The sequence below is a fragment of the Vidua macroura genome, chromosome 5 (genome assembly GCF_024509145.1).
Source record: "Vidua macroura isolate BioBank_ID:100142 chromosome 5, ASM2450914v1, whole genome shotgun sequence".
NCBI lineage: Eukaryota > Metazoa > Chordata > Aves > Passeriformes > Viduidae > Vidua > Vidua macroura.
This window is the reverse complement of record NC_071575.1, coordinates 58,710,136-58,735,647: the sequence shown is the minus strand read 5'-3', so window position 1 is coordinate 58,735,647 and position 25,512 is coordinate 58,710,136. Positions and strand designations below refer to the sequence as shown.

Here is a 25,512-nt window from a genome sequence, read left to right as displayed (position 1 = left end):
GTTTGTACAGGTGGTGTAACTTGTGGTCAGTGAAGTAGTGCAAACTGTTTGTGCCATAAAGTAAATTTGTGACTCTTCTTTTTCTGTCTTTCTGTCTGCCTTATTCAGTAAGGATACAGTTTATATTCCTTTAACTCTCAATTCCATGTAGTTTCTTTGTCAGCATTTCCCAATTGCCTGCATCCTCATACTGCCAGTGTTGCCAAAGTATCTAGGTTCAGCACTATGCAGATGGCATTGCACTACTTGATATTCTCCAAGCCACCCTGGTTTAGCTTCAGGGTCACATCAGGTAGCCTTTAGGAGAAATGCATCTCATGGGATGAGAAATTCTGTGAAAACTGTAAAATCCAGAAATGTTTTGGTTGTCAGGCAATGCTCTTTCTGGAATTTCTTAATGACTAAAAGTTTTTTATATCATTCCCATGACTTTTGAATGCCAGCATTAGCTGTAATGTTAAAAATGCTAGAAAAGCAAGAAATTAATTTAGTTCTAGCTGTAACTACTCAGTGCCTATCAAATAAAAACATCACAATTCTTTTCTGACTCTCTAAGATGTAGTTTATCAGGAAGCAGAAGTCTTTGACTCGAGAGCCAGCTCGAATATGGCAGAAGAACTTAAATACGTATCCCAGAGGATCCTCTGGTGTTGGTAATTGTCCACTATTGTCTGGATCAATTGTTCTAGTAGCCGTCTCCCTCTGTACCCTGTCTCTCCCTTTCATCACATGTGCTGAAGGGCATTTATGGTCTGATGAAAATGTTACTGTCACCTGCCATGCAATCTTTATTTGTTGCTGCCTGGCATAATTTTGCACAATTGTCATGTGGTGAAGGACCAAGACCTTGTCCATGCAGTCTGTATGCAAGAGTGGAAATAGGCTGCACTCTATCCTTTTACTCACTATGTTTTCCAGCCCAAAGATTCCTCTTCCTCTACAGGGGTGTTTGCACTGCATGCTGCTTGTGTCTAGACACGACTCTTCTCTTACCAGCTGTGTATGAGCTTATGGTCTCATGAGAGCTTCAGGTAAGCTTCAGGCCATATGCCTGTTATCCTGTTTTCCCTCTGTTGATGTTCTCCACTGATTCCAATCTAGTTAAGTCTTGGAAAATCGTCATATTCTCTTCCCATTTTCCCTCTGTTAGTGCTGTTACTATGTGTTGACTGAAGTAGTTTATCTAATGCTGAGAACCTCAAGATTGTGGTTATTACATATCTTGAAGTTTGTGCTCTGAGTGAGCACACAAAGTTCAGTGTAGTTTAATGGGTTCAAGTTTTTAATTTTTTTGTTATGAACTGTATAATGATGATTTCTGTCTATCATGGTTACTGTGTGGACAGGTCTAGGTTTTTTTCCTGTAGTACCTGATAATTCTGCAGTCTTATGTTAATAAAAAGGTCAAGAGTTTTGTTATATCTCATGTTAATGTTTACTTATGGACTCATCAATTAGAATTATCTTATTGAGAGTGTTTTTTAATATCTATAGGAAAGTGAAGCTGTAGTTTTATCATTTTGACTTCTAGTAATGTATCAAAGATGACATGGTTATTGGAAAGACAGTTTTAAAATACTTACACAGTGCAGGGTCACTTTGCTAATTCAGAACGTTTGTTATGATAATACTGCTTTGAAATGCTTTATGTTCAATCAGGCAGTGTGTCTTTATTGGTCTGGGTTTATGTTGGATAAACTCTACACTGCCTGTGTTCCCACAGCAGGATTTATGTGCGTAAAGGTGCCATAAATACCTTGTCACGGCTAATTCAACAGAAGTACAGTTGGTTCCCTATGCCTGTTTTGGATCACTCCTATGCCACTTCACAATTTGCACAGAAATCTAACATTAATGAATGAGCTGAATGGAATTAAGCAACCCCTATTCTCAGTAATTGAAATTATTCAATTTCAAGTTTCTTGCACAAACAAACAAAGCATACCACTTCAGATTTTTTCTTTTTGTTTGGCAGTCTGAAAGTCATAACCAGCTACTTCTGCGTATTTGCAATACCTAAAAGTATGTTAAATTATATCTTTGATTGTCCTAGGCATTGATTTCTGGCAAGATCATGTCTCTCCAGCCATCATACTTACCTTCTGGATTTTTTAAACAATATTAATAATTTGTTATAAGTCTCTGTCACAGAAAGATATAACGATTAAAGAGATATTCAGAACGAATTATTCGAGCTTGTAACTCTGTATAGTACAAAATACAGAATATAAAATGAATTTTGATTGTAAATCTGGTTTTCATTTTCCTGCTTTCTTTGTGTATGTGTATCTAGGTTGGATTAAAAGTCCATGGATTGGTTATGTGTGACTGGCAACAGAAGGCTGATCTTACATGGGTTTTTTTTGAAGTTATACTGCCTAGAGAACTAGCTGGTTTCAGATGAGAATATAAATAGTTTACAGTGTCTATAATCATGGACAAGTATTCCTGATAGAGTGCACAGTTTCGTTTTCACCTGTGTGTCTCTATTGTTTGAAATTTAAACATGTAGCAGCATGACTAATAGAATTTAAAGCAGATTGTTTGCACTGTAAGTTCTGTCTTGTGATTGCTAGTGATGGGAAAGATGGATGCTAGTGTCTTTACAAACAATTCCATGGGTGAGTGTCTTAAGGAGAAATGGGCATTAATGTCTTTGAAATGGGTCTTAGTGCCTCTGCCAACCTCAAGCTACAGAACCCAGACAGTCTGACTCCTGAACTTAAGGGTAATAGACAAATGGGTCAACACAAAGTCTATTGCAGAACCCACATAGCCCGAATTTCTAAACTCTGGAGGAAAATTACGTGTTCAAGGGGGGAATGTTGTAGGTGGTTTGGGAAGACTGTACCTTCCTAGTACTGCAGCCAGTGGGGAATGGAAGAGGACAAAATGTGGCTGGGATTTTAGGATAAAAGGGGGCTGTGTCCTCTGAACCCTTGAGAGAGAAACCCCACGGGTCTGTGGCCGAGTGGACTCTTTCCATTTATTCAAATAACGGCGTAGGACTTCTCTGTCTTCTTCATGGACAGTGGCTTTTCATAGAGTGATTTTCTGCATACTAGGGACTGTTTTAACCCACCCCTGAGATGGGGTAAGTGAAAGTTCTTACTAGGTCCCTTGGGGTGGATTAAAGTGAAACGAGACTGAATGACTAGTTTGTATACACATGGCAGGTTTATTTCAGAACAGTTTGGTTACATTGGAAAGGAGGTATGTATGTGCTTTGGTTATTATTTATAGAAATATAATTATATAAAAGTATAAAAATATCACTTAGGAAAATATACAAGGAAAAGAAAGAAAGGGTAAGAGTACAAAAGAAGAGGAAAGATATCATTACCATGGATCCAGCGCTGAGACTCAATTGTTGGAATTTCAATGTCTCTTGATCAAAGTTGTGGTCACAGTCTTTACCCATCCAGGCTGGAGAAGTCCCCCTGTCATGGTTTGGAATGGGAGGAAATACAGGGAAGTAATGGGTGGGAAGAAAAGATTCAATGGGTTAATATATGTTCAGGTGGGAAGGCCCAGGTGCCTGGGAGTGGAATCTTACATTATGAAATACTGTGGATCGTGCACAGTCTGGGGGTGCTTTGCGGGACTTTGAAGATTTGTGGCCCTTTCTATGACCACTGTTTCTCATGACTGCACAGGTTGAGCCAGTTGTGACTTATCAGAACGAATGAATACCTTCAGGCTTACCTGTGAGTGTCCCGATACCTCGTCCAGGGGGTGGTTTTACACCTGAGTCTCATCAGGAAAGGACATTGGCATGATAAAAAGCATTACCCCACCTTGCAGGATCTGTTTCTTACTGGCCTTTTCGATTTGTTGTGGTCATCCTCTGGTGGGTGGGTGTGCACCTCCTCTGCACCTGGGCTGTTCTTAGGAAGATCAACGGCTTCACCACGCCCAAAAATTCTTCTCCTTCCCTTTGTTTAGGGGGTGCAAATCTGGCCTCAGCAAAGTACCTGTTGCTTTTGCAAATCTGATTTTTGAGTCATTAACCTTTAACATTTCAGTTCTCATGCAGGCTTCAGGTTTCATGCAACCTTGGGAGTGTCAGGACTTGTCAGGTTTTGTCTGAATGTGCCTTTGACTGCATGGAGCTTTGTTTGGTTTTACTTGGCTGCAAACCCAAACCCGATACCTTTTTTCTGGTTACTGGGTGGCTACTGCTTAGTTTCCCTTTGGCTTGTCCATGTATAATTGTGTGATGTAACCATATTTCCTTCAGCAGATAGTAGTAGCAAGTTGTTATTATGTGTATAATAATATATTTGTGACCCTCACAGAATGGTGTAGTGCAGAGGAGCATTGTCATGGTGTTATAGCAGAGGCTTTGCAAGTGGGGGCACAGGATGGAGTGTGGCAGCAGAGGGTGAAAAGAGGGTATTCGGGATGTCCCCCTTACTGGGGGTGCCAGTGCTGTAAAGAGGTCACCAGTGGTTGGTAAAGAAGTGCAGTTTGAGAGCTGGGCAAAACCAAAAGTGATGAAGGAGCAGGTCTCAAGCAGAGACCTGTAATACAGGCTCTATATGATGTACAGTAAATGTGGATGTAGAATGGACTTGCAGATGAATGAAGTCAGGGCATGTTAACTCAGCTGGGGTCCCTGCAGTGGGGAGGAAGAAGTCATCAGCATCATACTCCTTCCAAGACTACCTCTTCCACCCCTGCCACCACTGTAAACTTCATAGATGTCCTCAGACAGGCGGTGGGACACTGACAGGTGGCTCACTGAAACACCCTCCCTCAGCTGAAGCCCACTGTCCTAGGCCTCAGAAAGGTGACATACAGGAAGGCCTGGCAGCAGGAAAAGATCTAGGTGCTAGGAAGTGTGCAATGACTTTGTGTATTTTTATGAAGACTTTCTGTGGTAGAATTTTCCTCATTTTTTCATCTGCTCAGCTGAGCAGTGGCTCACCGACCAACAGTCCTGCACTGGCAGAGAAAGGATGAATATTACACTGATACTATATATTTCCTTTTAAAAATACTTCTTTGAGATACACCTTTTAAAGAGTTGTTTCAGAAAAACTACAAAACCGATCTGTAGGTTTTATATGCTGTTATACATTAATGAAGCACTGTATTAGCTGTACTGTACATTCCTGAAGAAATCAGATCTCACGTAGGGCAGCATATCCATGGATTTGGATGGTCTGGGTGAAAGTAACTGGAAAGGAGTGGTGTGTTGACACTAGATTGAAAAGCTCTTTTGACCACCAGCAGTCATTAGTGCCATTTCCCAGGATACATCACCAGCAGTTCAGAGGCAGAGTCTGTTTACCTGCCCAGCCCTAACAACATAAATGTGGATGGTTTATTCTGTTGTTTTCAAATAGAAATTTGGGTTGGTACTGAAGCAGAGTTCCACCAGTTTGTGATAGCACTAATTGGTCTTTCTTTTTAAATTTAAACTGGGATAGTCTAAGATTATGTCATCTGCACAAATGTATTTTTACAACCCAGTACTTCCCATCTGTTTCAACAGAATTCCTGTAAAACTATTGCTGTGTGAGAGTAAATAAACTTGGCAATTCCTTTGGGTTTCTTTTAACCCTCAGGAGCAATCAGCAGTTTTAACAGAGGTTTCATCCTACAATTGTTTGTGTACATCTAGCCAGAGATGGCTTTCTGTGGATTGTGTTAAAACTCATGGAAGCACTGCTGATCTTACCCTTCTCATTGCTTCTCCCTTTCTTTTTTCCCTTATGGCTTCTGAATCAATATATTCTTAGCTTGACAATGAAAGTTACTGTGAGGCTGAAAATTATTTGTTTTCTGGTGAATTACTTCTCCAGAGGTTATGAAGAGATATTGTGAATCTTTTCTTAAGCTTGCACATCAGAGATATGTTTGCTTGCTTTCCGGTTTTTCTAGTGCCCTGAAGAATGGAGATGGTTTGAACAGAAAGGAGCAGGTCATCTTAATTGCCTGTTAGTCAGTAGAGTCACTTTTGTCTCACCTGTGAGCCTATTGTAAGAAAACCAGTTATTTTGACAATAATGTAAAATTCTGAGAGATTGTCTGATCTGCTGTTAGATCCAGGGCATTTTGAGCCTAGAAATCTGGAGGCTAATAGCTAGCTTTGTTGTGCTCTGACAGAATAGAGAAGGAGAGAGTAAATAGCTGTGGAAGGGTGGCTGCTTAAGCTGCCACTAAGTAATTTGTGAAATTACTCTGCAGGTAGGTCAAGTGGGCTCTTCACTTGAGTGGACTCTTTGGCTCATACCTCATCTTAGGACTGATCATTGCAAGTTCAGTGGTACCATTGAGGCTGAGGGGTAGTGCCTACTAGGTAATAATAGAGTTATGTTACAATTAGTAGTACAATGGGTCCTATTCTGCACATTAAAAAGTTATTAGGATGCTCCTTTCATTATCGGGATCTTCTGTGAAAAAGTGATGTGGGCCCATCATTATGTGAGGGAAACAGAAATGCATTTATTTAATGAGCTAGGGACAATTCCTTTTCCCATGGATTGATAAAAGTGTGAGAGAATTAGTGTGTGCTTGTAATATATAATACAAATATGATACACTGAAAATGTATATTTTCTAAAAATTCTTTTTCATGAGTAACCAAATTCTGTGTTTGCAAACTGCTGAGTGTTTTATTTCACAACCATGAAATCTTTGCGTGCATTTAAATGTAAGTCTAAAGAGGAAGAGAAACATAAAGCCGTCACACCCAGAGAGATTTTGACAAATTAATCTGAAGCGAACCACATATTTTTCATTACAGTTGTCAGAGCTGTTGAAATCAAGGTAAGTATTTTTCCGGTCAATACAGATTTTTAAAATTTTTAAACTAGAAAAGCAGATTTTAAACTGCGCAGTTCTGTAGATACTGTGGTCTCTTCTTCAAGGCCAGAATGCTATAATTTCTGACGGAGGAATTGGATTTACTTCTGCTTAGCAGTTTGGTGTAACAAAGGCTTAAAAAAAAAAAACTTACAGAGAAGGAAGTTCAGATACTGATCACTAAAATAAAGTAAAATTTGAAGGAAAGTGTCTGTGGACAAGGAGAGTAAATGCTACTTTTAGGCATAGATCCGACAACATACACATAGCGCATAGTGGGTGAGAGACTGTAGGAAGCAGCAAAGGCTGTGATGGTTCCTGGTGAACTACCCCTGCTAGCTAGATCAGTGAATCTTGAAGCATCTGATCTATACATGTGACTTGTTTTAGATTAAATAGTATAAAACACTTGGCATTAGGAAGCATTTCTTTACTGAGAGGGTGGTCAGATGCTGGAACAGGCTTCCTAGAGAGGTTGATGCCCCAAGCCTGGCAGCGTTTAAGAGGCATTTGGACAATGCCCTTAATTACACGTTTTAACTTTTGGTCAGCCCTGAAGTGGTTGGGCCATTGGACTGGATGATCATGATAGGCTCCTTCTAAGTGAAACATTCTATTCTAAAAAACTGCTTGAGCACTGGACTGTTATTTTGATAAATTTTTATGGAGTATATGAAATTATGCAAACGAAGTGATTCTGTGAGGCATAGCTAAATATGTTTTAACTTTATCTTATTTACTGATCACTTTCTTTCCCACCCTGGGGAAATTTCTCTCATTATATATAAAAAAAAATTATCCCAGAATTTCCAGTGTTATTACCATGGCTCCTATTGATTTTTTCCCCTTGGACATCTATGCTCTTGCAAGGTTTTGGAAGGTCCACACCAAAATAGGCAGGTGCAGCATGAATTCCTTCAAGATCTGTGCTAGTAGGATATTGGTTTCTGCACAGATATTCCCAGACTTCCTTGCTTTAGTTGTTTGATATAAATGTTTCTCAAGAAAAAAAAGTTTTGGTTTTTTCCCTCTCTCATAATTGATAGAAATTCCTTTTCTTTTTGCATTCTTTATCTGCAAGGCTTAATGGACATAGACAAAAAGTATACTCACCAAGTTCAGTTAAAATAATAGTCTGTTTCTCTCAACACTTTGGTTAGGAGAAAGAAAAAAAAGTTTCAGGTATTTCTGTTTTCTGAGTTTGTGAGCTTTCCTGAGACAAAACAGCTTACTACCAAAGACAAGGTTTTTCTCACTAAAAAAATACACTCTGTATCGCTCAACATGTGCAGAAAGTGCCATTGAAAATTAAGAGTACAAAGACCACCTAAAGTTCTAGAAATATATTCAGTCTGCTTTCTATTTTGTGTTACCATTTCTTGTAGATTGTCCTATGCATGGTTACTGTGTAGTTTTCTTATATTTAAAGGAGCACTTTGATTGTTACTCTCCTGAAATGAAAATGCACAAATGAAATTGAGCAGCCTATTGAGGTGTTAGATGATTTAGTGGCCAAATCAGATTTTTTTTTTTTCCCTGTTGGCACTTTAAAGTTCCTTTTGAAATTAGCTGCATTGCTTGAACAGCGTGCCAAGTTCTTACATTACTATTTTGATTGGCTCTTTATGATTTGGACAATTAGGCATGCAGCAAACTTTGCTGAAGACATTGTTTATTTGTAGGAAAGTGTGTGAAGGGTTGAATTGAGGGTGTTGCAAGTTGTACTAGTTCAAAACCACTACTTCCTTGCAGGAACTCACCTGAATTACAATGTTAAACTTGTGTGTCTACCCTTGCAATCCTTTCAGGGATACTGCTGCTGTAGAAATGTCCTTAACTCATTAAAGATTCTTTATCTTTAGATTCTTTAAGATTCTTTAACCCTGTAGATTCTCATCTACAGATTCTTACCTTCTTTTTATGCTGTTCCTATGGTGACTGCTTTTTGCAGCTGCTGGAAGTATCAGGATAGACGAAGCTTTACAGTACCAGGCCACTCTTTATGTTAGTATGTATATGGGAAAATAGAGGGGAGCAAAACTTAAAAAGAAACACAAGAAGAGTAGGAAATAGCTAAAGAACTCAAAGCACCTTATCTCAGTATAAGCATGACTAAAATTCCTTAATCCTAATCTACAGTGACAAGCACTAACATACCAATTATAAGGTCACTGTATGGTCATCATGCAGAGGAATCAAAATTGTTTGGAATTCTAATGGTGAGTATGGGAGGCCTGTTCCAAAATCTAATGTACTCTTTGTTCCATATAAGTCTAATTTTGAGGTTTTATTGCAATTCATTTTGGAATAATCCAATTCTAGTTACCAGGAATTAGTGTTGTGTCTAGGTATGTATAATTAAGGAGGAATAGGAGGCAATTTTCGTTTTGGGTTGGCAGTTCCAGTATTGCAGAACTTCCTGTACTTTGTCTTTTAAAGCAGTTTGTAGTGATTGTTGTCAACTACTGATTTGGGTTCACTGTTTTTCCTGGGTTTCTTAATACTTCCAATTTATATTTGCATGATTTTCATCAAGGTAGGATAGAGTTTCACTGAGTGTAATTTTATGCATAAAAATTACATTTCTGAATGGAGTAGAGAAGTTCAGAATAATTAGTGTGTGCAGAATTCAGGTGTGTTCACAAGTACTGATATTAAAGTTGGTGTGTACTTTGGCTAGATTAAATAAAACAGATTTGTCCAATGTTCTTTTCGAGCTTTTTTTTTTTTCCTTTTTTTTTTTTTTTTTTTTTTTTTTTTTTGTTTTGTTTTGTTTTGTTCATATTGCTAATTCTGAAGTGTGAACTTGGCAATACCTAAATTTGGAATATGGTATCTTTTCATTGCTAAAGTCTTAATTGGACCACTTAGAACACCTCTATTGAACAAAATATTAATATGCTTTTCAGCACTGTTCAGTAGCACAAAAATAATGTAATTTAGATCTGAATGAGAGTAATTAATGGTGGCCCTTGAAGAGGTTCTGCTGGTTATTAAAAATAATCAGATATAAGGGATATAAAATGGTTATTTAATCCTTCCTTTTGCTCTGGGGTAGGATCAAAGACCTTTACTAGAAATTGTAGCTATCTGACATGTTCTTGAATTCAATGGAGATTTCACATCATGTCTCCCACTTTTAACAGTGAAAGATGGTAAAACAATGGAATAAAGTTCAACTTCTGTGCCTGTGGTGCAGAAGATTCAATTTGTGGTAAAACCTGTTCCTACTTGTTCTGTCTACACTGAGATCAGTTTCAATTTGTATAGCAGTATTTCCCTCATAGATACAGTCTATATACTTCCAATTATTTCTGTTTTCTCTGAACTCCAGTGGCTCTATATCTGTCTTAGATTGCAAGAAATTGGAGTGTCCAAAACATTATTGCTTCAACTGAGTGTTTATCAGTATTATGAAGGGCAGACTATTAGTCTAAAATGGCATTTTTGTTTGTGTATTCCAGTATGTTTTTTTCCCAAAGGTACAAGACTCCTGACTTGCATTCAATTTGTGGTCAATTGTAATGTCTAGGACTATTTTTGACATAAGTGCTGTATATCCAGTTCTATGTAGATATGCTGCATTTTTGCTGTTGTTTAATACCTTCTGAAGTTTATTAGCTCTTTCTTGTCTCTTTTCAATGACATCTTGTTTTCAGAACATTTTTCTTATCTGTCAAGACAGTTTTTAAAATTTATTTATTTTAATTTTTTTCATTGGTGAAATATTGTTAGCTATGCTGAGAATGGTTCCTGGCCAGTCTTGATTCTTTAGAATTATTAATTTAAGTCCATTCATCTGTGTATGTTTCTCAGCTGGCTGAAGTATGGTTATGATATTGGAACTGCATTCCATAAAAAAATTAATATTTATCTCTAGATGTGTCCTATGTATGGATTAGTTCTCTGTACCTTACTTGTCCATGACAGATTCTTAGAGATATTTCCTGATGGCTCTGAAATTTCATAGCTTATCTTTTAAGTCAAGTCTAAGGTTTTTGGGTTGAGCTGGCAAGTTAATCTCAGGTAGACTTTTGTGATTTAAAGGTATTTCTCTTCCTGATGCCTGTTAATGTAGATATGACATACATGTTGTTTTTTGATTCATGATATTGGAGTATATGAGCCACAGTTTGCTCAAATCCAAAATGGATAATAAAATGAAATGTAATATTATCTAAAATGGATAATAAAATAAAATGAAAGGGTGACTCCAGTGTTAGTGCTGACTAAGTCTTGTGTATTAGGAGGGGAGAAGGTTAAGCTGACTCTTGATTAAAAATGTTAACAATGTGTGTGCATTGGTATCTGAGTTGCATCTCCACAGTTTTTTATACCTAAGATTATTTTTATCTCTTCTTTTTTTTTTTTATAGAAATCTTTTGGACAGAGATACGTTTTCTAAGTCTGATCCAAGTGAGTATATAGTATTTTATTGTTTCTTCTTATTACGTATTTTAAATGTTCAAACACTGGAATAAAATTAGGTGGGTGATTTTCTTCAGTGTCAGTTAGGTTTACATTGTCTTTGTGACAATTACTTAGAATAATTAAGTTACACTTGAATAAGTTATACTTATAATTAATGTTTTACCAACTGGAAATCTAAAGACTGTTATTAATGCTGCTTTCCTGAGCTAAATAGTCTCTTATTTAGTATTTAACCTAAAGTTTCCTAAAATGAATAAATTCTGGAAAGTTGGGTTGTTGTTTCTTTTTTAGTATCTGTTGTTTTAGATCTTTTTCAAAGCTATTAGGCAAAATACTAAATAAACTAGAAGCATTTGTTGCTGCTAGTACATACTCTCCACTAATCTTAGAGTCAAATACTGAAAAATAAAATTAGGTTAATTAATCTTTGGGAAACACTGTCTTTCCTGATAAAAAACAGTATGCTGTTTTTTTAGTTAATCTTTTCAGAATTGTAAGCTAGTGCCACTCACTTTCCTCATAAGCTGTATTATGACAGGATCCCCCAAAACTCTCATGTCTATAAATTTATGATGGGACTTTTGATTTAAAATCCATTACTATCTTCCTGTATTGGATGCTTTATGAAAACTTTAATCAAGGAACCGAGATCACAAAAAATTTCCTTTCTCTTCTGGTAATGTTACTCAAAGGAGTTTTGTATGGTTAATAGACTGGTCCTTAAGTTGTGGTGTCATCTTGTCTCCCCTACAACTCTCCATTTGCTTTTATCCATAAGTTCAATTTCTTTCTTTAAGCCTGGGCTTTCCTTCCTTAGGATACCACATATTGTGCTTACTGGCATTGGAAATAACCCAAGATTCATATATTTGTTTCAAGTCTCTGGACATGCAACCATGTCCTGATATTTGAATACTGAGTCATGTAGCAGTATGAAACATTTGAGTAGTTTTGTTAGAGTGTATGTTTACATTCTGCATCAAAAAATTCTTGAGTGAGATTCCACAGTACACTTTTGAAGGTAAAAGCTTCTACTTCCTGGGGAAAAACTGCAAGAAGTTAGGAGTACCTTTGAAGTTTCTAAAGCTTTAAAAAAAAACCAAAAAACAAAACAACTCCAGAAGACATAGGCAGTCCCATGCCTCTATATTGAGGTCTCACAGAAATAAAACAGAGTGTTTTGCATATTGATAAAGAATTTTAGTTGGCTAAAAAATTTAGTAAAAATTTTTTGGGGGTTGGATTGGATGATCTTGAAAGGTCCCTAACAATTCTGTGATTCTGTTAAAAAAGACCCTTAGTTAAACTGTTTTGAAGAATGCTCAGTGACCTGTTGCCCGTAATGAATTCAGAGATCTCTCATATTGGCAAAAGTGATAGAGTGTCTATAGTTCTTAAGCTCAAATATTATTAAGGACAAGTGCTTCAAGTTTTTATCAGATAGGGCACTGTATGAGGTATAAATTGCAGGGTTTGAGTGGCAGGGTACTGCAGTGTGAGCTTTGTGGAAGAAGGCCATGAACCACCCTGTGACAGTCACAGCTGGTTCCAGTCAGCTCTGGAAACCACGTCAGTAGCACTTGCCTGCCAGAACTTCTGCCAGCCAGGGGAGCACACAGTGCCCTGCTCAAACATATCACAGTAAAATGTGTCAGCAGTTGCAAGCTAGAGACAGAGCTGCTGAAGATACTGCCAGAGCCACATGTGTGCAGATGGACTGCTGGAGATGCCTTCTGGAAAGGAGATGCTCCACGCAAAGGGCAGTACCTCCAAAGGCTCTGTAGCCTGTGCACAGCCCAAGAACACACAGGTGGGCGAACCAAAGTGATCCTGCCTGGTGGGTGACCCCTTCTGGGAAAAACATGGAAACAAAGTGGCAGGAAAACCTAAAGAAATCTTAGTATCTATTTTAAAATGTTTCTGAGAAGTAAGCTTAGTGGTATGTTTTAATGGATTCAGAGTATATGGAAATATTTTTAAAGTATCATAAACTTGCTTATCAGTTTGAGACATCATTTTCAATTAATGTAAATAGCTTACTTAAAGCACTCAAATTGGTGGTGTGCTTTAGGATCTGGTCTCCAGTAGTGAGTACCCAATTATGCTGCCAATCAGGCCTGTCTGTCACAGGTAAGCAGTATAAAACCATGGAGTACAGTGATACTGTCTTTGGTGAACAGAGAAGGGGGAAACTGTTGATTCTGGAAGTACTCATATTATATTTGCACTCTAGAAATTACTTGTCAGAGCAGCTTTGATTTTGGGTATTCTCCAACAAGGGTACATGCAGTTTTAGTCCTCTGCATTTTTTTTTTTTAAGTAGCCAGTTTAGTTTGTTTGCTTGTACTGTCCTTGAGTTGGGCACAGAGCTATGGCCCTACTGTAAAAGGGGTGAGTAGTATAAAATGTCTGGAAGTATAGCAGGACAACTTTCCTCAATGTCTATTCACAGAGGCCATTCTTAGGCTGCCCTGTATACAGTAAGTTTATTCTGTAGCTAAAAATGTGTCAAAATCAGCATCCTGCCGCTGCCACAAGATCCACTTTTACAGCCACTGAATTTGCCCCATTAGATCTCAGAAGAAAGAACCATGTAGAGTCATTCTATATGCTGAGGTCTCATTGCTTTTGGCTAGGCGAGTTCTAATATGCTTTTCATACTCCAATGTATTTATCTAAGGATCATACTGATAGTGAAAGTCCAATTTTATCTTCTTGCTCTTTTTCTCAGAGGAACACATATGAATGTAGCTGACTTCCATGTCAATATAAACAGCCTTCTCCTGAAATTAAAAAGGAACTTGTGATTTTCCTGGTTCTCTTGGGAGATATGCTTGGCCTTTTTTTTTTATACTGTAATTGTTACTCAGTATTCCAGTTCTGACAACTTCCCTGCGATCTAGAATATTCATGCCAAGAGGAATACGTCACTTTGCATGCACAAAGGCAAGTGACAGAAGTAACTGTAGAGATAGTAGATATAGATGGGGCAGGCTTAGATAGCCATTGCTCAGGAAGTATTTTAAACAATACTGAAGCCTATTACTGACAGTGCTTTCTGCTGAGTGGAGTCAAAGCAAGTCATATATACTGATTTACTGTAGTGTCTGGAGCATTCTGCTCTCCAGTAGAGCTGGAGAGTTTGGAGACCATCTTTACTAGGAATATATATATTTTTTTTAATCAATGGGTTTGTTGGTTTGTTTTATTTTCTTATAGAAAGCTGAGCTAAAGTAGTGCTTCCTTGATGAGGCAGGGATAAGACCTGCCAAGGAGATACAGATTTTGGCACATTTCTCCTGTCTAATGACAGGCAGAATTGTTTTCTTCCCGTGCTCTGACGACTCAAGCTGAGCCCTGCAGAGCTGTGCTGGCAGCATCACACTTCTCCTGTGGAGCCCTGTGGCTGCTGAGTATTGATCATCAAAAGAGTCCAGGATGAACGACTGAAAATATAAAAACCCTTCCCTGGGAAATCTCCCCATAGAGGATAGTAACAATAAGAAGAATCTCTTGGCAGCTGGGACAAAGGGACCTTAGGGCACCTCTGCCTGCAAGGTGTAAAAGCTGGTCAGTGAAGAGTATTGGGGAGCCCTGCTAGAACTGGTACCATGCAAAGATTTAGGTAGCATGGGGTCAATTTCATTGTGGGTAAGTCTTCCTTGAAATGGAGTAGATGTGTTGTTGTGTTTGGGAAAACTGAGATGGGCAATGTTGATGTAACAGTAGTTGCCAGACTAAAGGATAAGCATATATTCATTGAAAGGGAAAGGACCAGAGGCCAGTCTGTCTGGGAAAATAGGAAGGTGCAAGCTATAATAATCTATAATATTTTGGGAACTGTATCTATAGCAGAGTAATAAGTGTTGACATTTCCACCTTCTTTTTCATTGCAAGATTTAATTAAATTTACCTTGAATATGATATTGTGGAATCAGTGTCCAGAGTTAAAAATTACTAAATATTAATATTCCTGACTATAGATGTAGCTGTATCTTCTCTTAGAACAACTCATATGGCAAAGCCTTCCAAAGGGTTTCTCAGTTACTCTTCATCAGTGTGCTGCTGTTAACTTTGTCATTGCTACCTCAGTTTTTGAGATTATGAGAGAAAAACTATATTTTTAGCTCTGTCTTAGGATGTGGTTGCATGATATGATGGCTTTTGAAATATTATTTATCCCCCTGTATTCCTTCTTTTCCCTCATGACAATGCTGCTAACTGTTTTCTGCTAAAAAATGGGTTGCTTTATGGAGCCTTTAATCTCTGGTTTGATAATTTCAAGTGCTTTAGATCAACTTTACCATATTTATCTGCATTTCTTCAGTTGGATATGAATTTGACAAAGTTTTTTTAGTGATTACTGCAATTAATGTATCAGGATCTTTACAAAACTCTCTCCAAGAGCCATTTGAGATAGTGAATCTTAACATTGATGGAGACCAATATCATGGTTGGTTTCCTAAAATTTATGGGGTGCATTTTAGAGGGAAGGCAGAAACACTTTTTAAATTTTTCTAAGTTTACAAAATATTTATCAGAAAGACTGAAATATATGTCTTTTCTATAGTTTTCATTAGGGCTCACTTTTTTTTTGAAATGTCAGTCTGAGATGCAGAGGTGTATGTATCCCTGTCAGACTTGTACCTTTTACTCACAAGAAAATGTTGTATGAAGTGACTGCTTATTAGTCTATATTTTTATTATATTTAAAATATCGGCCACATCTGCAGCCTAGAAGGGGAGACCCTATTGCAGTCTACATCTTCCACTGATCTCTTCTCTGTGATGACCAGTGACAGGACCCGAGGGAATGGCCTTAAGTTGTGTCAGGAGAGGTTTAGGTTGGGTATTAGAAAAAAAGTTTTTCACCCAGAGGGTGGTTGGGCACTGGAACAGGCTCCCCAGGGAAGTGGTCACAGCACCAGCCTGACAGAGTTCTAGAAGTGATTGGTCAATGCTCTCAGCACATGGGGTGACTCTTGGGGTGTCCTGTGCAGGGCCAGGAGCTGGGCTTTGATGATCCTGATGGATCCCTTCCAGCTGGGTCCTTTCCAGCTCAGGATATTCTATGATTCTACAATTCTGGATGGGTAGTCAGAAGTTCAGTAACCTCCAGAACTTTCTTTAGCTGATTTCATAGCTTCTGTTTAATTCTGTTTTCTCACATTTTCCCATTTCACTTCATTCTTCATGTAATACACTCTAGCAGCCTACTCCAGAGTGTGTTGTAAAAATAGGCTTTTTGGTTTGGATTCACCTTACTATAAACAGTAACCAAAGGCAGGCACATGATTGCAAGGGTTTATTTAGAGTAAATGGAGAAAGATGGACATCTCCTGAGAATTATTTTGAATATTTTTTTTATAAAAGCTTTTTTTCATCTACAAGGCATCTTACTTAAGACCTAAAAGTGTTAACTTTTAGCTTCTATGTGAGCTAAAATATTGAAATTGCTTTTTTCTGTTTCTCATCTTACTTTCTACTGCCTAAGGGGATTTTTTTTTTTTTTTTTGGTGTGGAGCAAATGCATTTTAAGTAAGAAGAAAATGCAGTTAGAAGGTTCACTTCATTTCTGCTTTCGTCTGTTAATGATTCTGACTTCACTGCAAATAAAATCAAACCTCTACCTTTGTTGTTCAAGGCTACAACCTAAAACTATTATTTTTGCCTTCTTTTAAAAAATAATGATTTGTACAGGAAAAGAACTTGTTGAGGAAAAAAAAAGTTGAAAAATCTATATTTCTGGTGTTTAGAAAGGGATTGAAAGGGAGTCTCAGGTAAAAATTGCTTTATCATAGTTACCTGCAACTCATTCAGGACTGTAGAAAATAAACTTTATTTTCTACAGATCATTTGCACTCCTTCAGTGCAAATGATCTGTACTTAAAATAGTGTTTAAAAGACCTGATTATAATCACTGAACTCCTGTCACCAGTCCTTGTGATGAAAGCTGCAGCTTAATGTGTAGTGAGTGCTCTACTGGAAATAGAGATCTGAGTGACACCTGTGGGATTGTTCTGCTTGGTCTTTCAAAATCAGGTTTGATCAGCAAATTTAATTGATTCTATTTTTTGTCAGGCTTTAGTTTAAAAAAATAAAATATGCATATGTGAGATGCTTAAATATATATAAATAATTTGAAGCAAAATTAAGGAAGAAAATCCAGGAAGTCTTTTTTGTTCCTTTCCTCTGCTTCTGTTTCTCCTGTTTCTTTTCAGTAGGGTTCTCATTTGGTTTTTTACTTCAATTTTCTTCTCTCTTGGAGGAAGTATATTTTACGGTAATCGTGCATAAGGTTATCTAGAATAGCCTGACCACCCACACTTAAAGAAGACCTGCTTTTATCTAATTTTGCCTTTAAAGATTGTCAAGTGCTTTGCTGGAGGTCAGGCCTAAGTGCTGCTTCCCATTTTAGAAACACTCCATTTATTAGCTGATTTCTGCAACTATTCCACATGATCACCAGTCTGGTTAAGCTTGTTGAGAGCTGAGGGAAAACATTACTATTTGATTGTCCTAGTTACTAATTTCCACAGCATAAGAGACTACAAAATTAGTTAATTTAAGGATATGTTAAAGTTTGAAAATAACCAAACTTTTTTTTTTTTTCTTTTCACAGTCTGTGTTTTGTACACACAAGCAATGGGAAACAAAGAATGGAGAGAGGTAAGGTGCATATTCATAGATATACCTTTCGGGTATATTTAAGGCTGGTCATTTGTCCTAGCAGAAGAGGGCCTGACATTGTCTCTTGAATGGCATGCTAGGCTTATGGGGGTCCTATGTCCTAGCAAACATTTAAAATATAGTCTTATTGATCTCAATTTTCATATCTGTATCACACATTTCCATCAAAAAAGAAAACAAAATAGAGAAAACACATGAGTTTCTCATTTTACAGTCTCCCTCAGATAAATTAAACCAGACTTAGCTGTCAATTTGGATGAAGTTTGTGGCTCTCAAGAGAGGAAGACATTCAAACAGGACTGAGCTGTGGTGATGGTCAGTGTCAGCAAAACTCGTCTGTAGTAGTGGTAAAGATCTACCTTTGAATTTTTTAAAATTAAAATATTTTCAGCTTGACAGGGCTGAGGCACTTCCTATAAACATCAAGAAGGAAAAGGCTTTTTGCCAAAAGCTCAGAGAGAGGAGCGATAGAGAGTTGAACTGAGGTGAAATAGGAGGTGGACAGTGCAAAAATGATACATATGCAATGGAAGGATTGTGTTCCTTAATATTTAAAGCTGTCAGAAATAATATATGCAAGATTTTTCTTGCTGTTGTGTTTGGTTGTTTTTTTTTTTTGTGTGTGCTTTTTCTAAGGAAACGGTGGATTTTTGTTGGCTTTGAAGATGATGATGAAGTTTAGGTTATACTATGCAAAGTGTGTACCACTCTGTATTGTAATATGAGGTCTTCTGCCACTGTCTTCATCCACAGGTCTATTCATGTGAATGCAGTAATTTTGTTTCATGGCATCTGTTTGAGAGGTTTTTCCAGGCTGTCATAGATCTCACATATTCCCAGTATTGGCAGTCTAATTATACTTCCTTTTAGCATATAGCTTAAACTTACATTTTTCTTTTACAGTTTGGAAGAACAGAAGTAATTGATAATACTTTAAATCCAGATTTTGTAAGAAAATTTATAATGGACTACTTCTTTGAAGAAAGAGAGAATCTGCGATTTGATTTGTAAGTTAACAATCTTTGACTCTAATATTGCAGCTCTGTAAGCATGTAGAGTTTTGTCCAGGATAAAATTTACTCGAAGAGAGATGGTATCTATTGACATAGGATAAATTAATGTAATACACAATTGATTTAGTGTTGCTTCCTCATAAAAAAATGTGTAACATAATAATGACTGAGTTTTAAGAAATGGGCAGATGTTAACTGGTCAAAGTACAATTATGCTTACAATTATTACTTCTAGAAAATATAAATTAAAAAATGTCAAAACGTTAAAATATTCTTGCAACACAGCCAGCAAAACAGGTACAGATATACTGTCCAGAAATAAAATACTGTAAAAGTAGTACAAAGCCAAAATTTTCTTTACTATGCATCTAAATATATTAATTTTAAGATTTTAAAACAACAGCAGTTATTTGAGAAATAGATGGCTTTTGGCATTATTCCAGATGTGCTCATTTCATTCCACTGGTGGAATTGTTTTGACTTTCACTTCATTCTTTGGAAAATAGAATTGAAAGTCCAGTCACCAGCTCATGTCACCATTGCATGTCATCTCTTACATTTCAGTCCTTTCTGATTATTTCAGTCTCTGTGATAATCAAGGTTGTCTTGTGTTTTTTAATTTCCATCCTCTTTTTTTATTAGCAGTTCTTTCTTAACCTTGCCCTAGGAGAGAATATGAATAATCCTCATAGATAATTAAGTTTTTGCTGCAGTTTTGCATCACATTATGCATTGTGGCCACAAATTTTCTTTGTATGTCCTTTTTTAGTTGAAGAATCCTTTTCCTATTTCTTTTCACTTCCTTTGTAAGATGTACTAGACCACCTCTTTCAAGGAATGAAAGGAAATACTAAAGCCAGGAAGATTACAGGGTGCTTTGAGGTGGCTTGGTACAAATCACAATGGAAGCCTAATGCAGACTTTAATTGTAGTTTTGAAAGTTAGGTTTAATGTCATTCAATCTGTGGAGTATAACTATTGTGAGTTGTTTAAAATAAGTTTTAAGTCAGAGCTAATCAATTTGTGAAATAAAGGATTCTTCTCCAAGTATAAAGCATTGCTGAAACAGCCACACAGTGGGGGCTATGTGGAAATCTGTAGCTGTTTGCCTTCTGCTTCTCATAGGATGCATGTAGGGTATGGGGAGGGTGCAGTGCAGTAGAAATGAGAAGTGAAAGAAGTGAACTGAAAAAGAGAAAACTCAGTCTACAGAAAGAAAGGGGAGTCTGTAAAGACCTTCTGGATAAGTGTTGTCTGGAAAGGACTCGGACCTGGAAGGGAAAACACAGTCCCCTGTTTAATTCTTTATGTAGCCAGAGAAATGGACTCCTGTCTGTTTATGAAAAGCTGTAAATATCACACATTATCTGTACTTATAAGAAAGACCTGACTGCTTTCTGCTGCTGTTCTGAGTTACCTGGATACAAGTCTGTTCTGAACTCAAAGCTGAATAGCTGTTGCTGTCTTTGCCTGCAAGTGACCAGATAGCCATATTGCATGAATTTACTGTAGAGCCCTATAAAAATGATAGCTGAAAAATTAAATATCTTAGAACTCTGAGTTAGAAATGTGAATCTCACATAGCCAGTCATGGACTAAATCCCCATTCTGAAGCTTTAGAAAGCTTCCTATATTCATTTCCTTGGCAAAATTGTGTACTACTGTTGGCCAAAGTGTTATTTTTCAAAGAAATTCCTTATATGATTCATATATTTTGCAGTGAAAAAAAAAAAAGATCAAGTGGCAAGTCTATCTTTGATATTTGGTGTTTCAATAAATGACCATGACCCCCCCCCCCCCCGACAATGTGACAGTGTACAGCCATCAGTGTCACAGGCCCCTTTCTGCTCACAGCTGGTACTTAGTAAGTGATTTTGTCAATGAAGTCATTCTTTGTTTTACTTCTGTAGCTATCCCTCAGGTCAAATTCTTCTCAGGTCAAATAACTTCTCTAAGTTATGTCTTTCTGTTCAATTTCACCAAATAGTTTGCTTTTAACTGGAGGTTTTAACTCATGTTAATGGTATTTGTAGGAATTTCTTTTCTTTATGAATATGTTTCTAATGCGTTGACTGTGCTGCACCACATCCAGCTATGTTCTGGTATTCCTGTCATCCTGACTTGTGATCTGGTCCATGATGCATCCCAGCAACCAGTTGTGGCAGCACAACCAAAGGGATAGCATTCCATGCAGGGGAGCCTGAGATAGGCAGTAACATAGCAGATGAAAACTTTTTCAGTTTAGTTACTGGTATTGAATCTGAATGGATTATTTGGTAAGAATATTACTTGCATTATCTGATAAAGATGGGGGACTATTAAAGTATAGAGATTAGTGATCCTGTATGAATTTCTTACATTATTTTTTACGATGTCTCTTAAATTCAGAGAGAAACATTTTTTAACTCTTGACTTGATTATGGAAGGGAAACAATGACATTTTCTAGCTGGAGGAAGACCAAGGTTATGATAAACTCAGAAGAACAAGTAAAACTCTTGCTAAAAGCAGTTTAGTTTATTGTCAGTTATTTCTATTTGCTTATTCAAATGACTGAAAAATTACCTAAGAAAGTAATTTACTAGTTAGTTTGTTTTCTAGGGTTAATTTTTAATTTTTGGTCTGCTTTTTGTCATCTTTCACTGTTCAAACAGGAATATCAGAAGAATTTATCTTTAAAGCTTTCACTTTGTTGAAAATGATTTCATTTCAAATAACTAGTGAATATATATATATATATATAACTAGTGAACCATAGTCCTGTAATACATGATGACGCAATTTGTCTTCCTTACTGGGGAACCTCCATTCACAAATCTGTTTGTGTAAATTTCACACATGGCAAGGTGAAAGAATTGTTTGATTTTTGTTTCTTTACATAATTGTCCTCAGTTATGTCATCTGGCAACTCTGATATAAATTTTCTCTTTTTTTTTTCCTAAGCTATGATGTTGACTCAAAGAGTCCTAACCTGTCAAAACATGTAAGTTCTTCCTCACTATTATAATTCCTTGTGTTAAAATGCTTACATTTCTTAAGTATGTTTATATTCTTTTGACTGTAAGTAATATCAGATACACAGAGACAAATACAGTGATTTGCTATGAGTAAAAACATATAATGCTAATGAGTATAATGTTAATGGGACATTTCTCTTGCAAAGGGCATATTTGAGCATGCATGTATACCTTTTCAGATATGTAATATGCTGCAATTAGTTTATACTTTTTTGGGTCCTAAAATTGAAGCATGTTTTATTGTGTCTCATTGTTAGAAGAAACCTTTTATACTCATGTTGTCTTGAAGTGGGAGTGATGAAATAGTAACTTTAACATTTAGAGATGCAAGAGTAGAATTCAGAGGCTTCTCAGTGAATTTTTTTAAAAATAAATACAGGAAGGCTTTGGTAAGAGAACCTTTGAGAACCTGGAGCAAAGGAAAAGAGCATAGTAGAAGGAATACTGTGTGTGTGCTTCACTGTGAAAAGATGAGACTTTTAGCCATTGATCTCCAATTACATCCTCACTGTAGTGATTGTGTAGTGCCTTAGAATTGCATCTGTAAATGTAACCTACTCTTATGTCAAATAGGTGGTAGTGAGTCTGTTTGATTCACTATTGCATAGTTATTACTAAGATGTGATGTTCAGCAGAATCTGTTCTTCAGTAGGGAACAGCTCAGATAAAGGGGAAACCTAATTTCATTGTGTGAAATATGAATTCTGAGTTTTTATGTTACTACTTTTCAGGATTTTTTGGGACAGATGTTTTGCACACTGGGAGAAATAGTGGGATCACAGGGGAGCAGACTGGAAAAATCAATTGTGTAAGTATTCTGGAATGTTGGATGAATGCATACTTCTGCATGAGGCTAGAGTTGTGGAGCTTTTTTGCTGTGAGATATCTTAATATACAGAATTGACAGATCTGGCTTTTAAGAGAGAGTAAATAGTTACATGCAATAGAAATTTTTCTTTATATAGGCTGTGATAATTTAGGTTTCATTTTGGACAATTAGCACAGGAATTAACTAATCTGTAATTTTTGTCAACCTTGTTACATCTTGTATTAGAAATAGGTTGAGTGTACTAATCTAAAAAATGTTTTTTGTTCTAGTTTGCAAATTACCACATCATAAAACTTTAATTACCTTTTGTTCAAGCATTTGAATTCCTGAAAAAAACCTTCACAAAGAAACAGTGAAGAATCAGTTGACCAGATTATCAGATTTCTAATACAATCACACAAAATTATTAACATCAGCAAATATTGTGGTTATTAGACAACAGTATTTTGTGATTCTCCCCTTAATCCCATTCTGGATTTTAAACTTTTTAAAACATGTCTAGGAAATAACCTTGAGGACCAGTACAGTAAGTGTCATAATAGAGAAGTTGTGTTAGGTTATGTGATTAAAAAGGTTGTCTGCGAACAAATGAGGAGTGTCCCAATGGTAGGTGGGGGAGCCCAAATACCTTGCCCTGGCTGCTTTCAGGCCCATCCCAGGAGAGTCATCAGCTTATGGAAACCCATCTCCACACACTCAGAGAATCACAGAGGTACAAGGCATGGGCAGGGGACCTCCAGTAACACAATTAAGGAGACAACCCCTGCCCAGCTCCGGGGCTGTCCCAGGAGAACCAGAGCCCCAGCACTGTGGGATGGCAACACGCAACAAGTCACTGCTTGTTCTGGCCATGTTTTGATTCTTGACGGCTGCACAGTTTGAGCATAGAAACACTGTCTTGTCAATCGGGACAAGAGGTTGGCCCTATTTTGTTCTACAGTCTAGGCCTCGCTTATGCCAGCTGCCTCAGCAAATTGCACTGTCACAACTCCATGGACTGGATTGAGTGATTGTCAGTTGATTCTACTGGAAGCCTGTGGTCACTTGGTCAGATAAAGTGCTAACTTTGGAGACACCTGTATTTCGTAAGATGAATCTTACCTGACTCTTTGAAAGTCTTATTTGTTTCTGTCCTCAATTAGTAAATTATTCAGTGCTGTACACTTTTTTTTTCTGAACTTTATTTTGAACATGTAGATTAAAAGGCATTCATTCAGTAGTTAGCATCTGGTACAAGTTAAATGAAGTCTGAAATGAGTAACAGGTGAAGTTCAAAGTTTGAAATGATCTATTAGAAAAGAAAAAATATCAGTGAAGATTCTGTAGAAAAGAGGTCTTCACAGTTGTGTTGGCCTGTGTAATATATTTTCTCTTGGGTAAACAAGCATTTCTCAGGTCTGGATTCTGATACTGTCTTGTATTGTGGACCCAATATGTAGACACATGTTAATGAGAACATGGTTGACTTTTTATCAATTCTTCATAGTGTCCCTGTTTTATTTTGTTGTTGCTGCTTTTGACAGTGCTGTGACTTGACAACTGTGCCTGAGTGATTGTCCATTCTGGACTCTCTGAAGTCTGGGTGTCTAGAAGACATTTCTGTTATTCATGAAACTTTGCATTCCATTTCAGAATTGTTTGTTTATAGATGTGTGTTTAATGTCTCTTAATAGTCAAACAATGAGAATTTAATTGACAATATTGCATGTCTTCCCTTCTTAGGGATATTTGCTGCTTTGAGTTTACTGCTCTCTTTATGAAGTCAAATCAGTGTTCTCATAGCATGAATGCTCTTTATGATCTGTGAGTTAAGAGAGCTTTATCTTTTCACCATATTTCTGAAGTTCATTAACATTTTCCCTCTTCAGTTCTCTGCCAATGGCTGTATAAAGAAGAGAACGCTTGGTGATGTTTTAGTCCCAATCAGCTACCCTACAGAAGTAGCACTTTTTATACTTAAGCTGTTTGAGAAGCTCAAATTCCATTCACTGATTGGCATTCAAGTAAGCTCTGATGTTCTTTCAAAATGAAAATTAGAAAGACTTGAAGATTATTCTTCTCTAGAAGAAGCTCTATGTACTTTAGGCATTTGCAAATGCCTTACACAAATGCCTTACACAAATTTGCAAATGTCTTACACAATTCAGGATTCCATGACTGCTGTGAGCTGTCCAGCTTCAAGTCAGATTACGTATCATCAGGGAAAGTTCCCTTAGGAAGTCTGCAGTGAAAGGGTAGTCTTATCCTTCCTCAAAGTTAAACATCTCAAGCCTAGAAGGTCACCATTGCTGTGGTCAGGCAGGAAGGCTGTAACACACCTTGCACTAATCTTCTTGGCAAGTACAAAAGTGAAGGTACACAGTTCACATTTTTCTTTGCCTACATGGCATGCATGCCTTGCAGTTTCATTTGTGTTACAAGCACCAGTGGATTACACCTCTGAGGCATGAACCTGACAGTATTTCTTCTTGGCAGTTGTGAGATTGTCCCCTGAACCTCCCTCTCTGTTTCTGATATCATTAAGGACTTGGAATTTTATGCAGTCTGTCAGTCTTGCTCCCAGTATTCTAGTGTGGTAGCCTGTTATCCTTGTGACAGTGAGCATTTTTTGTTCAACAACATACTGTAGTGTTGCACTTTATTTTACAGACTGGCCAGATACAAATGTGAACATTTGTTTTAGATAATTTCTATTGGAAAATAATTCTAGTAATTCAAAGA

General features: G+C 37.1%; 1 protein-coding gene across 5 annotated transcripts in view; it reads left to right on the top strand.

The window, feature by feature from the left end:
• CPNE8 (copine 8) overlaps window positions 1-25,512 on the top strand; it is a 70,971-nt gene that overhangs the window by 2,350 nt on the left and 43,109 nt on the right. For all 5 annotated transcript variants that reach the window (XM_053978597.1, XM_053978596.1, XM_053978599.1 and 2 more), the window contains exons 2-6: window positions 11,189-11,229; window positions 17,867-17,913; window positions 18,838-18,941; window positions 21,889-21,928; window positions 22,694-22,770. In XM_053978597.1, the coding sequence (XP_053834572.1) occupies window positions 11,189-11,229; window positions 17,867-17,913; window positions 18,838-18,941; window positions 21,889-21,928; window positions 22,694-22,770 (309 nt within the window). The remainder of the gene's footprint in view (window positions 1-11,188; window positions 11,230-17,866; window positions 17,914-18,837; window positions 18,942-21,888; window positions 21,929-22,693; window positions 22,771-25,512) is intronic.